At 36.9% G+C, this 17065-nt stretch overlaps 1 protein-coding gene across 1 annotated transcript in view; it reads left to right on the forward strand.

Moving 5' to 3' along the window:
- The first annotated feature begins 401 nt into the window (after positions 1-401).
- Positions 402-17065, forward strand: part of mpp1 (MAGUK p55 scaffold protein 1) — a 32594-nt gene continuing 15930 nt past the window's right edge. Inside the window, exon 1 of the mRNA XM_067423290.1 lies at positions 402-795. Coding sequence (XP_067279391.1) covers positions 673-795 — 123 coding nt within the window. The 5' untranslated portion in view covers positions 402-672. The remainder of the gene's footprint in view (positions 796-17065) is intronic.

Here is a 17065-nt window from a genome sequence, read left to right on the forward strand (position 1 = left end):
ATATTGGTACTTGGAACCATTAAACAATAAGCTGAAAATTCAACATATTCGTGTATGACAATTTCAGTTCCATAGGGAAACGAAACAACTCCGATCAGCAAGTGGTAAACACGTATTTCGAAACATCGTCTGCTAATTTTAAAAATCTACCAAGGAGAAGGTTTTGCTCATTAATATTTATCGAACCGTCATGGATAATCCAGTCACATTGCCTATTTAATAATAATGAGCCAGTCCTTCAATAACGTGATTCGCCAGAGAACTGACGCCCGCCTACCGACGCTGTTTGTTTAGCCAATTAATTTGGAGCGTTCCCGTTACGTAATTAATATTCATGAGTTTAGTCTTTACCATAGTAGGAATCACTTGCCGTTCCTCGCTACGTTCTTGTCAGTGATATTAACTACGCAAGTACGCACTCTAAGGGGAAGCTGCAGTGTGCCAGCCCCCTCCTCACACCAATGTTTATGTGCTTTTGTCAGCTGTGTCTTGTCTCTTGCGCAAACTCCGGACTTCGAGCCCGAATCTCAAGCTTTATCTTCAACTATCTCAAGCTTTCTTATCACGTCGTGTCGCTCTACTGACCCACCCCTTTCGGACCTTGAGCAGACCCAACTCGGTCCAGACTAATTTTCCTTTTTTTCCTATCCCCTCCCCCTCTAACTGTGAAACATGACATTAAATTCCAATAAAAACGAACCTGCTGTCATTCTGGAGCGTGTCAACAGCGCGCGAACGGCTCTCTCCGATCTCTATCTGGAACAGCTGCTGCAGAACAAACCCAAGTCTGACAAGGTAAGACGAATCGCTTTAAACAAGAGAATGCGACTCGTTTCCCTTTTCAGCATTTACACTTGACAATCGGATGTCGACCACGTCTATCGATAGTGTTTTATCAGTGTCACAGATTCGTATGTACATAAGGGATGAGGATGTGCTGGTTTAGACTGGTGCAGCCCGGTTTGACATCAGCATCATTGCTGCTCAGAACAACTTTCCTCTTCAGACCATTAGACTGATTTTAGCTGAAATATTCGCAGCATAACTATCCGAAAATGTACAGGACTCACATATACAGGCTTTTAATACATTATTGAATATTATGTTGCATGACGCATCGTGATGTCACGTTGAAAGTGGCTGGGAAGTCACTTTTTTTTAAAGAATCGGTTCGTTCGAACTCTATTAAGCGAAAATAGATTCAGTGATTCTTTTAATGCCATGACGTTTTGTCGTGGTCACGCGGTCCGTTAAATCAGTGCATAGATATTACAAAATCTATTTTAAAATCTATTTAAAAAAAAACATATATATAGTCATGTGTAAGAACATTTGTTTTTGTATAACTTTTATTAATACGCTTGTTTGCTTGTTTGTTTTTGTATAACTTTTATTAATACGCTTGTTTGCTTAAATTGCATGCGAGTAAGTATTTCCAGTACGTTTTGCGTGTTAAATCTTTTCTGTTTAGCTATTAAGGTCTTACTTTTATTCACCGGAGGGAATGGTTTGATGAATTAGTCTGCTTTGTGAACAAATCTTTCAGATCGTTTTAGTGAACCGGTTCACCGATTCATTGAAAAGAAACGATTCATTTTCGCATGACAGCCCGTCGTTTCTCTCTGAAACAAATTATTAGTATGTCGTTTAATGCTAGTGAGGATTGTTTTACTCTGTTTCTGGAAACATTCTTATGCTCTCAGATAATTTAAGACAGTCCACTGTTTCTACTTTTTGCTGATGTCATACTCAAATCACATTTCAAAATTAAATTAGTAGTTTATAGTAATTTATAAGTAATTCATAAACTAATAAAAATAAGTAAAAGGAATTTGTATTGCTTAAATGTTTTTCTTTTATAGCTCAGGACGCCCAATAGAGTTTAGTATGAATGTTGTCTGATTTTTCTTAAGTTGTGGACATAAAATTAGAGTAGGCCTATAAGTTTTAATATTCAATGTAGATATAATACCTCAGATGATTTGAGAGAATTTCGTTAGCGGTGGGTCTGGGGCCTTTTTTCCCCCTGGAGAATAGAGAACTTGGAAACTCCAGTTCCTGATTTAATTGTATTCCTTTCTAGGAGAAACAATAGAGTGATATCTTATTTATCATTCCAATGGGCTGGCAGAGATAATAATCACACCAATAACATTTAGCCTAAAAACAATCATACTTTGACTGTATTGATAATTTAATCAATCATCATAGTAATGTCTCAGATTGAAACGTTAACTCATCATTATCATCATCATCTCTACTCTTTAGGATTGTTTATGAGCTAATGCCGTTAACTGCTTATCCTTTTGTTAACAGCAGTGCTGATGATTGTTCAAAAGAAATTCATCCTGTGAATACGGATGATCAGATTGTGTGTTTTTTTGTTTGTTTTTTTACAACCAAATAAGCTGATTCATTTTCAATACTAGTGGCAGATTTATTTATTTATTTATTTAATTAACAGACAAGAAAGATTTAAAATGGTACATGAACATGAAATTGAAATGAAATAACGATATAGCATTAGTACCTTTTCTTTCTTTTTTGTGTCTTTTTGAGGAAAAAAACATAATGGTCTGACTTTATTGTAGCTTTGTAAAATTACATAAAACCAATATAAAATATTTTAAAACATTGTTATGGAATCAAATTATCACACAATGTAAATTTAGGATAAAACAAATTACATTCCTACACAGAATGGGTTATATTGCCCTTATTTGTGGCTTTTCCTTCTACAGCTTATATAATCTTTTCTTATTTAAACTAAAACAAGCATTTCAGCTTTGTCACAAGCTAGTCTGTTTCTTTTCTCGTCCACCACGTTAAGCCAAGCTGAACAAACATTCACTGTCTCGTGCTTGGTGGAGACAGGTACGCTCAAATAACTTCAGAAAGCGCAGGAAAGCAGCTGCAGTAGACCAAATCTTGTTCTCTTCTTAGTATCTGTGTGTGCTTGTCACATTTAAAATACACATTGTCTTCTTTCAGGTGATGGACTTCCAAATGTCAGATTCAATTTATTGTCAGAATGTCCTCAGAGTAATTATTCTGCGATTAATCTTTTTCTTTGTCCATTTGCAGTCATTTTTACAGCTTGCAATCTAAACAACTATTCACAGACATTATGGGAAAATTATTCCAATGAAGTTTGTGTGCATGGGTGTACTTCCGGAACTAATGGCCAGTCAACTGGTGCATCTTGACCTGGGACATTGTGCATCTCGACCTGGGACATTATGCTATTAAAACATTTCCAGTTTTGAAGGTCTAGTGAAGTAGCAAGGTTAATGATTATTTCCTGAGACAAAATGTTCAAGTCACTGATGATATGACAATAGTACTCATGGTGAGGATAGGATTAGTGACAGAGGCACAATAGATACACTTTATTGCCAAAAGTATTGGGACACCCCTCCAAATCATTGAATTCAGGTGTTTAATCACTTCCATGGCCAAACACTTGTGAAAGAATGGGTCGCTCTCAGGAGCTCAGTGAATTCAAGCGTGGTACTGCGATAGGTTGCCACCTGTGCATTAAGTCCATAGTTAGTGGTATTATAACATACTCAGCCACAAATTTGTAGGCCATGTAAAATCACAGAGCGGGGTCAGCGCATACTGAGGTACACAGTGTATCAATAGTCAATAGCAGAGTCAATAGCTACAGACCTCCAAACTCTTGTATTAGCTTAATAACAGTGTGTCGAGAGCTTCATGGAATGGGTTTCCATGGCCAAACAGCTCATCCAAGCCTTAAATTACCAAATGCAATGCAAAGTGTCTGATGCAGTGGTGTAAAGCACGCCGCCACTGGACTCTAGAGCATTCTGGACTTTGGACTGCATTTTCCCGAGTGTAAAGTTTGGTGGAGGGGGGATTTTGGTGTGGGGTAGGTTTTTCAGAGGTTGGCTTGGCCCTTTGTTCCAGTGAAAGGAACTCTTAATGATTCAACATACCAAGGCATTTTGGACAATTTCATGCTCCCAGCTTTGGGAACAGTTTTAGGTTGCCCCATTCCTATTCCAACATGACTGAGCACAAGTGCGCAAAGCAAGGTCCATAAAGACGTGGATGAGGCGGTTTGGGGTGGAGGAACTTGACTGGCCTGCACCGAGTCCTGACCTCAAACCGATAGAACACTTTTGGGATGAATTAGAGCGGAGACTGCGAGCCAAGAAATCCTTCCCAGAAGAATTGAAGCTATTATTGCAAAGTGTGGGCCAACTCCATAACCCTTTGGATTAAGAATGGGATGTTTCTTAAAGTTAGTGAAAGTTAATGTGCATATGTAAAGGCAGGCGTCCCAAAACTTTTATAACCAATAACTTTTATATAACCATAATAAATCATATTAGTTAGTCTTCTTAGTCCAGTGTGTGTTGTCTAATAGTTTGAGGGGGACCAACTGAAGCTTCTCATGAATGCATGATTATGATTGTTTTCCCCTGTACTTCTTTAAACTGAAATAAACATCTGATGTTTATGTCTTTCTTTGGGCCTCACTAGCAGGAAAATGTTGCACATATCCCTTTGGCCCTGTTTACAGCTCTGCTATCACAAATTGACAAGGAAGACACATTCCTGTTTACATCTGGGGCCAATTTCATAAACATAGCCATTATGTTAAGACTGTGACTTTACTGGTATGACCAACTAGCGATTAGTCAAGGGGCAATCAGTCTTACTTTTAAGACTAATCTTAGCGGTTTATGCAACCGGCCCCTGGTGTTTTAATCCATCTCATTTGTCCAGTTTTGACTGCTTGTCTGTCCTGATTACTTCAAGGGGAGGTCTATGGCCGGGTCCCTCTGTTTTTGTCAAAACACCAGCAGGAAGGTTACATGTCGATGCGCATTAATATTACGTTAGATTTCTGCTGCTTGTGTTGTTTGCAAACAAAGATGCTGCATGTGCATATATGTGCTTTTTCAGATATATTTTCCAATGCAATGGATGAAATAAGCTCACACAACTTTCATATGCTTGCCTTGCAAAACAAGACAACAGAAAAAGACGAGGAGAGCAGCCGCTTTCGTTTATGCAATAATAGTCGCAAGACCTTGCCGAAATCTGGGTTCACGCTATAAGTTAGCACTGGACGTTGGGCTCGGCATGACGTCCATCTACGAGGATCCAATGCTTCCCCTTTTGTGTTTCAGTAAAAAATGAAATGTTTTGCTTTAGCTCTGCAAAGTTTAAAACCCGACCTGACCAGCTCACTTCCCAGCAACCCGTCCCACAATGATTATGTATTATTAGGTCAGTAGACGGAGGGCAGGCAGTCTTTTGTGTCTGTTCAACCACATGAAACACTATGAAAGCAATTCCGTTGTATGCATTTTCAACTACCTCTAAAAGTGGTCAAAAGTGGACTTGGTTAAAACATTTTAGACACTGTTTACACTTGTATTTAGCGTTGTCCACTTGTGATTGGATCAACAAAAATGCATTGTAATTCCAGGTGTGAAAAAGACTTTGATTGTCTTAAAGGGATAGTTCACCCAAAAATGAAAAAATGGATGTTTATCTTATTACCCCAGGGCATCCAATATGTAGTTGTGTTTCTTTAGCTGAACACAAATTAAGATTTTTAACTCCAACCATTGCTCGTATAATGCATGCCAATGGGGTGTATTTCTATTAGAACCAACTATGAGAGTAAAAAACACACTGACATATGAATCCATATTAAAACCTGTGGCTCATGGCGACACATTGATGTCTTAAGACAGCCTTTCTCAAAGTGGGTGCCGCGGCACACTGGGGTGCCCCGTGACTGTGTCAGGGGTGCCGCCAAAAAATTACGTTGGCTAAAAATAAATTATAATAATAATCTGAAATTTCATATATAGAATATATTTGAATTTACATAAATGCATTCTTGTTCTTTTAAACCCTTTCGCACGTACGATCACACATTCACGCATGTGATTAAAACGGTCAGTGCATCACGTTCATTCAAATGTGCTTTCGCGTTGGCTTGCACTGAGCCAGAGACAGGCACGCTCAGAGCTGTCATATATTTTCAGTGTTTTCAGCCACATAATGTTGATTTTAGGTTTCAAACATATACGTACTAAAAAAACAATACATTTAGAGTTTGTAAAATGCACAATGATGAAAAATGAAGAGGCAACAATAATCATTTGCATTATAATTAGTTTTATTCATATCAGATACACATTGTGTAAGTAACTTTAAAGTCTACTCTATTCTTCTACCAGTTCACCTGCCACTTACTTTTATGTATTTTGGGAGAATTCACGTCTTGTAACTTAAATCTAACAGATCCGATTTTCTGAACTGCGCCTGCGGCGGCGATGGCGGTGCCCATCGTGCATACAGCTCAACTAACGCGATCATTATACAGTTGTTTAAACGACAAAACACTGCCACTTGTATATATTTGACAATCGGAATATCAGATATTTCAGGTCATATCTAAAAAATTTGTGAATATTTTGAATAAAAAAGGAAAAACAACATAAAAGCAGATCATCATTCATTCTCTGTTGTTGCTGCGGTGTGTCAGGTGACAAGCAATGACGCGTCACCATGGAAACCATAAAGTGACACATTAATAACGGTCACTTTGAAAAACTCACGCTGGGGGTCAGCCAGAATGTTTTAAATTTACGTGTGAAAGGGTTAAACATATGAGTGGATTATGCTCTGTTCATTACTGTCCTGTCTAAATAAACAGGACATTTGCATTTAAATTTGGGTTATGCAGTGTTTTTAAATTATATTTTAAACTGGGGTGCCTTGAAATTGTATGCACTTTTGAAAGGTGCCCTGACTAAAAAAAGTTTGAGAAAGGCTGTCTTAAGACATGAAACGAAAAACAGTATTTATGTTGTTTTTTACCTCATAGCAGACAAATCTCATCTTGTATTCCCAGTGCCATTTCTTCCATCAGATAAGGTCAAAATCCCAGCGCGATCATAGATATACTGTATATAGAATTCATTTTAGTGCCTGTCGGTTTTAGTGCGGAACGGTGGAATGCAGGCTCTATGTAAACAAATCTATGATAGCGTCGTTATTTTGCTTATTGCGATCAATTTTACCAGAACGGGTCAGACCACTTTCTTGTTTTTTTAGATACATTGGTGTAGCAACAGCCTATAAATCTTTGAATGTAATAGTCACCAAAATCGTATGTTTACAATAAAGCTCCTCTGTGTAATTTTATGTAAAATTTTATATTAAATTTAATTCAAATGTTTTTTTAAAGAACAAGAAAAGATGGAAAAAATAGATTTGTAGGCTGCCTGTCCTGATATTATATGCTTATATGCTTACAAAGCCAATAACATTTTGTTCAGAATACAACATAGATGACATATTAAATGTTTAAACTAAGAAAATGTATAATTTTAATGGAAAAAATAAGTTGAATTTAATTTTCATGGCATCAACACATCTCAAAAAAGTTTGGACAAGGCCATGTTTACCACTGTGTGGCATCCCCTCTTCTTTTTATAACAGTCTGCAAACGTCTGGGGACTGAGGAGACAAGTTGCTCACGTTTAGGAATAGGAATGTTGTCCCATTCTTGTCTAATACAGGCTTCTTGTTGCTCAACTATCTTAGGTCTTCTTTGTCGCATCTTCCTTTTTATGATGCGCCAAATGTTTTTTATGGGTGAAAGATCTGGACTGCAGGCTCGCCATGTCAGTACCCGGATCCTTCTTCTACGCAGCCATGATGTTTTAATTGATGCAGTATGTGGTCTGGCATTGTCATGTTGGAAAATACAAGGTCTTCCCTGAAATAGATAAGGTCTGGATGGGAGCATATGTTGCTCTAGAACTTGGATATACCTTTCAGCACTGATGGTGCCTTTCCAGATGTGTAAGCTGCCCATGCCACACACACTCATGCAATCACATACTATCAGAGATGCAGGCTTCTGAACTGAGCCCTGATAACAACTTGGGTTGTCTCTGTCCTGTTTAGTCCAGATGACATGGCGTCCCTAAAAATTTGGGCATCCAGTACGGTTTTCCGGCCTTGACCCTTACACACAGAGATTGTTTCAGATTCTCTGAATATTTAGAGTATATTTTGCATTGTAGATGATTATAACTTCAAACTCTTTGCAATTTTTCTCTGAGAAACTCCTTTCTGATATTGCTCCACAATTCTTCGCCGCAGCATTGAGGGACTGGGGATCCTGTGCCCATCTTGACTTCTGAGAGACACTGCCACTCTGAGAGGTTCTTTTTATACCCAATCATGCTGCCAATATATCTAGTAAGTTGCAAATTGGTCCTCCAGCTGTTGCTTATATGTACATTTAACATTTTCGGGCCTCTTATTGGTACCTGTCCCAACTTTTTTGGAACGTGTAGCTCTCATCAAAATTAACCAATATTTGACATTTCTATTGTGAATAACACATACGTTTATGAGATTTGTAAGTTGTTGCATTCCTTTTTTATTCACAATTTTTACAGTGCCCCAACAACACTTTTAAGTGGAGCTTTTGACTGGACAAATAAGCTATAGCATATACCACCTAGAAAACATGAATTATTTTTTTTATAGAGAATCATGGAGATTAAAAAACAACGCAGTTTGTTGCAAATCTACCCAGCATTGTTTAACCAACATCTCATCAGAATGCTAAACCTGCACATTAGTATTGCTGACAGGGGTGTCTATTCAGCTCAGATTATGCGCTTATGTGATTGCTGGCAGCATCACCCTCTTAGTCATAGATCTACAATGCCTCACTAGTCAAACTGAAGAAGCACAAGCTTTCTATAAATAGAAGCCATCATTTTCTCTGCAGATAAAAGGGGGGAAATCTGGAGGACAGTCTGGAGCTGCTTGTGTAAAACACAGTGTCCCTGCATTGTGTTTGCTTTAGATAAAAGCAAAATACATGTAGCTTCCCTGTTCACACATGGGTGATTGTAAGTGCTGAGACTCTAGTACATCTATGAAGTAGAGGGGGATATTCCACATGTAAACGGACATAAACAGTGTGTTCAAGTTCAAGTTGGCAAGTTTGCGGCGCTGAACATCAGAAAACACTGCTTCATTTAAAAGTGACTTATGTGTGAGCTGTGTTTTATGCATTGTGACAGTAGGCAATGTTCCTTTTTTGTGCAAAATTTTGCCAAAATGTGAATACCTTTACACTGTATAAATATAGACTACCTGGACCATTTTTTTAAGTTAGTGTTGGTTTAATGAGTTTATGGAAGCTTTATGTGTAAAGTATTCTATATATAAATGCATCTGGTTATAGAGTGGTGTAAGTATGACGCCACTTTGTAGGCCAATCGGCAGTTGGCGTCGCACTGGTTCCCTCGAGAAAAGCCCATATGGATTTTCCCATAAGCTTTTGAATTATTGCTAAAAAAAAACAAGCTCTGTGATCAACAAGAGTTATTTGATACTTACATATTTTGTCCAGCAAGATAATTGTCACAGATGAACACAACTTTTATGAAATATGAAGCCTAAATGCAGTCACCAGAAGTAAAAAGCTAAAGGTAAGCTACACTGTAAACCTTAATAAGTTGGCATAACTCAACAAATTTGAGGTAATCAGTTACTTTTTATAACTTTTTTATGTTGAGAAATTTTAAGTTTAAGTAAGCATAACTTGAAGATTTTTATTTTGTACTTGTACATGAATTGTTCTTAACTTGAAATATTTGAGTAAGCTAATTCATACATTTAAATTAATATTACAATTGAATCTCAATTTAAATATTTTCACATATCTGTTCTCAAACTAAGCTCATGTTCCACTCATCACCATGGTAAACATGGTACAAAAAATAGCTAATAAAACTCTTCTAAACTAACATAAAACATTAAACACTACAAAATATCCCACTTATCTTTAATCTTGCACCAAAAACATTTTATAACACTTAATTTGGCATTTACTCTTCATTTTGAGTGTCATGACAAAGCATGCTGGGAAATAGAAATCCTCAAAACAATGAAACAGTTCAAATTACTTAAAATATGTCAGTTTTGTGACCTCAGAAGAAAAAGAGAATTCTAAATACTCATAAAAGTTAAGTTTTTATTACTCTTTTAATACTCTTTAAGTCTTTAAAAAAAAAAAAATTCCAGAATGTTTGAGTTAGAATAGTTTATAAGAGCACAATTATGAGCATATTGAGAATGTAAAAGCAGTCTGCGCTTACCTGTTCAGCGTGATGACATTTAATGTCCCTGACTGCCTCTGTAGTCCATTTAGCCACTTGTTAGCAACCGCCTTTTCCAAAGCATGTAACATCTTAAAAAATCATGAGTGGCATAATACTGGTGTATTTTATGGTGTAGAATAAAACGTGAAAGTGTCTTAAGCTTGTGTTCACCACCTTATTTCAGCCAATGTAACCAAAATCCCATTCAAAAAGCACATTGACTTCAGGACGATGAAATCGGAAGTGCTAGGATGCTAACTCACTCACGTGTTTTGACCTACAAAGTGATGGCATACCTGCACCACTCTATCTAAAACCATGAATAGCTCTGCAATACTGTACACACTGCAGTGCACTTCACCAGAACAAGTTTGATAGACCTGCAGTGTGCTGACTCTCCAGTCTTAAGCCCTAGGGAACAAAGCATGAAGACTGCATTAAATGAACACAAGCCAAAACAACACTACTGAGTTTTAGTGTCATCTTCCATACCATGTACCAACCTGCCTTAAAGGGTCACTTCATGAATCTTTTGATTGAGATCAAATATGTTTGATTGAGAATATATATATATATATATTAACTTACATGATGGTGCCAGTGCTGAGCAGACAAATGTTATCGTTTCTCCCCATACGCTAATTAGTATTTTGATTTTTAATGTGGCTCGGTCAACTTATCAATTTAAGAGGAATTAAGTGTAGCTACTTTTAGAGAGGTGCAGGTATGTTCAGCAAATATTATAATGTTAACATAAAAATATTTAAAATAACCTAAAAAACACAGAATGAATAAGATCCCATAATAATTTAAAAAAGTTTTACAGTAGTATCAACTAAATAAATTTGTATTATATGATATGATTATTATCATATTTTTATTATAAATATGATGATTAGCTCTAAGATGGACACCCAACTTAATATATGATATTAACCATCTGAATCTTAACCATGTCATGTCAACAAATGTTAGTCAGTGGCTGTTCATTATCATGTTAAATACTTGTACATATTCTGTTATTGAAAAACTACTTTATTACTACTTTGTTACTTTATTTACTTTGAACAAAAATCATAAACAAGACCTTTGTCTCAAAATATATTCAATAATTTTATTGATTCTCATTTGCTACTTAAATCTCCAATAGAAATAAAAATAGATAATATTAGCGCAGAATCAACTTTTTGAAAGCATAATTACAACAACATAAAATAAATTAGCACTAAAGCCTAACAATTGTATTTACAATATGATTGTAAATGGATTGATATTAATTCTCTACATTAAGATGACTCAACCCCCTTATAGTGCCCCCTTTTTTGGTTTGGGCCAGTGCCCCTCAAAATGTCTGTGCCGTGCCCTGCTGCAGTTAGTACAGTATTGCAGAGCTCTTATTTGTTTTAGATTTGTTTGCTTGCTTCAGAATAAAAGACTGGAGTTTCAGGTTATGTTTTGAAGCATGACAGCTGGTTTGAGCTGGTTTATTCTGGTCCTTAGTTGGTCATGAGCTGGTTTAAGCTGGTCCTGAGCTGGAGCTAGTTGCTTAGGACAAGCTTAGACCAGCATAAACCAGCTCAAACCAGCTGCCATGCTTCAAAATATACCTATAACAGCATATGCTGTTTTTTAACAGGGTTTGAAGTGATTATTTACATGATACATGATTTAAAATATTTAGGATCATCTTGGTTATCATTGCTGTTCCTTTTTGTGTTCAGCTTGACTGCTAAACGTCTAAAAACCGAGTGGGGGTTTTCTATGTCTGTTGAGTCAAAGAGAGTTTTTGGGGGCAGCTCACATGACAGTCCTGACACAGTGAAACTCTAAAGTAGGAAGTGTAGCGAGCTGAATAAGGAGATCACGTCGCAGACCACAATTTTGCCATTGGGAATGAGGATGTGTTAGGGCCTGCCACAGATTGTCATCGGCCTCATATGCACTGCAAGTGTACAAATGAAGCAACCACTTAGTATTTCAGTCAGTGGTTGGATATGGAGAGAATATGACCTCTGGCTGCTGTAAACTGCACTTTAGTGTATATAAATATAGCTATGGCTGTAGTTATTCCAACACTGAATTCTACTTGAAGTGTTGATTTCTCAAGACCTGAGTCAACATGTTTCTCAGCATGGACATGCATTAGTAGGTTCTCTTTAGCTGACACATGCATTGACGTTTTATCAGGCAAATCATGGCATGCAACCTTTGCTCAGGATGTTTGGCTGTTTCCTATCAACATGTGACTTCCCTCTAATGACGACAGCTTTGTCAGCGGTTTGAGTTTACGGGAGGCTTTACCATTGGTCTCCAGGTTGGTATTAGTTGGAAGTGAAAGCTCTGTGAGATTTTAAAATAGTGGAAGCATACTTAATTTTAGTGGACTTGGGATCCAGAGTAACTGCTTTAAGGCCCGTTCACTCCTTGATTACTATAACGATGATAAATATATTAATGTACTGTAGTGCACTAATGTGCATGTAGTTATGCTGTTTGCCACTTTAAATGCTTGAGCTTTATAAAGTCTGCTGTATTCTGATTGGCTGTTAATATTTGTATAATTTTTGAGCTAGAAATGTAGTGACGTTTAACCAATGATATAGTTCCTCATTATTACTGTAGTTGTAGTGTTTTTTTTATCTATTATCTATCTATTTTTAGAAAATTGGAAAGATAAAAAAAAAAGTTATTGTTATAGTTGTTTTTAGTTATTGTTATAGTTGTTGTCCTTGGAGTGAACTGACCTTTAAAACAACTTTTTTTGGCCACACAGGAAATCTATCCTACTTTACGTTTATATGTCCGTGTTATGTCCAGCATAGGCTTGGGTGTTCCTTCCTTTTTAATTTGTACTATAGCTTCTGCTTAAATGAAAGCTTGCTAAATTAGTTGGCAATCAAATATGTCTACCCTCCACAATTAGGTGCTAGATCTTATTATAAGTGATTTATCAGGGCTCTTCACTATATTTAAAAACAAATCCATCAAAAATAACTTCCCCACTCTCTTGCAAGGACGTCTCTTCTCTGATGATGTGTTTACTGGCACAAGGGCGGGGCCAAGCTGTCACTCACATGAGATTGACCAGTTGCAAACCACAAACAGCCAACGATCAAGATATTATCATATACGTACATAATAAAGAAAAGACTATTGCAAATTAATCATTTGTATTAATATTATTATTGTTACTTTGAAAGTGCATTCTAGTTACTGTACAATAGTAATATTATGAGTACTGGCGCAATATGGCTGCCGTGCCGAGATTCCCCTCTCCATGTGAAGTGCTTGGAGTGCCTTGAAAAGTGCTATATAAATGTAACAAGTTATTATTAATAATATTAATATATTTCCATCACAATTCCTTCAAAACCAATCTTAAATTTAACTTTTATTTTGATGGGTTGTTGTAGTGAAATGGTGAAATGAAGATATATATATCACGATACTGAATTCACGATACGATATGTATCCCGATATTTTAAGCCAACATAAAAAAGAGGTTTTTATTTATTTATTTATTTATTATTAAAATAATATTATTATTTGTGTATTATTAGGACCAACAAATATTCCCCCATTGCATCATTAAACATTATATTCAACATTATAGTAGTTTAATGTAATAATGTCACTGAAACTCTGTAAACTTTCATTATTTTCCCTCAGGCATTACTCATGCTTCCAATGCAGGCCGCATTCTCTCCTGGTGCTCGTAGTGTCCTGCCTCTCCCACTATTAATGCACTATACAAGAATTAACCATCTAAAATTCTTTGAACAATCATACTACTAAAACTAAATGTGATCTGGTGATTTAACTGATGTTTGCGCTTGGAGGATTGTCACTTTAAACTGATGTTTGCGCTTTCACTTTGAGGCGCGTCATTCCGGCAGCGTGCACACTTCAGATGATCAATGCAATCCATCACAGCTCAAATCGCAAGAAAGCGTGTTAAAGGTGCACTATGCAACTTTCCGTCCACTGGAGGGCGCCTATTCAAAACAAATGTGTAGTTTGATGACGCAGAGTTTGAGCGTAGTATCTTGGGACATGTGGTCTTCACCTCACAGCCGATGGGAAAGAATCAGGATAGGACTCGGGGAGAAATCATTTTCATGGATGCGGTTATTAACATTACTGTAGTGTGAAGCAGAGCAGGACCGAGTGTTGTGGAGCTGAGCACGGCTGCTGGAGAGATTGTTATAAAAACGCACAACTCATGAACACTGGGACTTTTATTATGACGGGACAGGACACATTCGCCGGGCACCCGCACTGATCCGCTCTTCCGGTTGTGATTATGAGATAATGCAACTCTGTTTATCATATTAGATACATTTAAGGGTGTTGAAAATGATGTTATGATGTTACTTTGTGCGTTCACTTTGTTCACACTGCTAAGAGTAAAGCGCTCCTGCCAAATAAACCCCGAAACCGAGGATAGTGTAGATATGACACAATTGACAGACGACTCCCTCAAACGCTATGCAGAAACGTCCTGGGTCCTTAGTTAAAATAGCAAATTTCTCACAATTTACAAATAGTTGAAAACATTTGGGATGCTGTAGGTACTCAACTGAACAAAATATATAACACTGGCCTAGTGGTTTTTGGATATTTTACTGCAAAAATACTACATAGTGCACCTTTAAAATGACCACTCAAACTGTAAATGTTTAGCTTGTCCAAGAATATTAATTCTGAATTATACCTTATAAATAGGCCTACTACAGCAAGTTGTGCCTTGGGTAAACAACTCTATATTGCGAATCATATCGTTTCCATCAACGATACATATCGTTACATTTTTCGTTTGATGATATATCGTTACACCCCTAGTAAGGTGGTTCCTTGAGCTGAATTAAACTGGAAAGGGACACATACTGCATAGCTCATTTTGTCTTGAATGTCGTTCCAAACCTGTATGACTTTTTTTAAGTGGCATACAAAAAAGCTGCTCTTTTCCATACAGGCATTAATTAAAAAAAGTCTGTATGACTCATAAATTACATTCAAAGCCTTCAATATACATCTAATCACTTGAAAAACCTTGGAAGTATCTTTGTTTGTTGTATGCTAAGTACACCACCAGAAAGCAGTGTTTTGTACCCTAAACAGGTTTGACTAGAGTGTCCACAGCAGTGTGCACTGACATTTCTTTTTCAAAAAAACTTGACAAAAAACTTTCAAAAAACATGACAAAACTTGTCTGTTTAAGGGCATTGAGTATTACATTGCACCTGCCTCTGTTCTTAAAGTGTTCAGGCCTATGCTACATTTATGCTGAATTTAATTAAGTGTAAACATATATGAGTAAGCACACGTTTCAAGATTGCCATACAGTACATGTGTGTAAATGATCATACAGTATGTGTGTGTTATGTGTATAAATGGGTTTCTGCAGAGAATCCATTCGATCAGGAAACACTAGAGCACGGATTTGATTTCCTTAATTTAGTCTCCCAGACTTGGGACTCCCTTTTGTCCTGTTATCTCACTTACACTAATGGACCCAGTCATAATACCCTGTTACTTTCACTGTCACTATCCTGTTTCGGCTACAATTACTGACTTAAAGTACTTGTATCATTATCATTGGTTAGACATAAGCATCTTTTGATAGTTGATTATGATCTAAATGTCAACTCAATTTTATTTTAGTAGTTTTAAGAAAACCATGATGTTAATATTTTAACAGCTTAACATCTTCATGCATATAGTTGCATTTAGCAGATGAGAACTGGTTGATAATGTAGATTACAAATTGTGATGATAGATCACAGATGAATACAAATTTTTTTTTTCTTTTGTTAAACAGTTTACAGCCAAAACTTGCATGTTTCAGGGATTTCATTTTTTTACTCTACTGTTTTGCACTAAAACTTCAGGTGTGTCAAGATAAAACTGAATGATTCATGACTTATGACAAGCAAGAATTGTCTCATTCTTGGCTTTCGAAAACAACCTCTTTCAACAAACATGTTAAAGAATGCTAAAAAAAATTGTGCACGGCTGCAGTAATCTAATGTAGTAATCTAATCTAAAACTTAAGATCACTGGGTGAATGGAAGGGGCCAGCTATAATAAATGTTGATGAATTGCTAATTCATTAAGCCATGCTATTATTTTTGCCAAATTATAGCCATAAATGATTAACGTATTAGATATGACTGCTTAACAACGGCCGTTAACTAATGAAGACCGAAAACACTGCTGAGGAAGGCACAGCTGTTCTCAGGCACTGCCATTTTCAGCGCCTCCTGTCAAAATAAGATTCTGGCACGCTGTCAAAATAAAAGTCCCACTTCGAACATATTGGTCAAATAGAAAAACGTAGGGTCTGTCTCAATCAGCTCCCTAGTTCAGTAGTCAGGGTACTGATCAGGAAATAAGTCAATGGGCTGATTCCCTGATCAGTGCCCTAACTACTGAACTAGGGAGCTGATTGAGACGCACCCTTTGCCAGTTGTGACCACCAGGATGAGGCCGAGGCCGGTGAGTAATGGGATGATGAGTGCCAGCTGCGCATCACATCGGTGTCGGATCTCTCACTGAGGAGTAACGGAACATATAATCAGGAGTGACAATAATGAAGGACGGGAGAAAATCCAGTCTTGGTCCCTATTTGTCACACCGATATTTAAATAAATGCCAAATATCGACAGATATATTGGCCTTGGCCTTGGTCCACCACTAAAACGAATAACCAATTTTAATTTCTGATCTTTGTTGATACACAGTAATATGAACAGTAATAATAGAACTGGTTTTAGCATATTAATTTTAGGGCAAGTTCTCATCCTTTGGAAGTGGATTTGATTTCACAGCGCAGTAAACACTGTCTTCTTTACTCGTCAATATCACTCTCCAGTCTCAGC

The sequence above is a fragment of the Pseudorasbora parva genome, chromosome 18 (assembly GCF_024679245.1).
Source record: "Pseudorasbora parva isolate DD20220531a chromosome 18, ASM2467924v1, whole genome shotgun sequence".
Taxonomy (NCBI): Eukaryota; Metazoa; Chordata; class Actinopteri; order Cypriniformes; family Gobionidae; genus Pseudorasbora; species Pseudorasbora parva.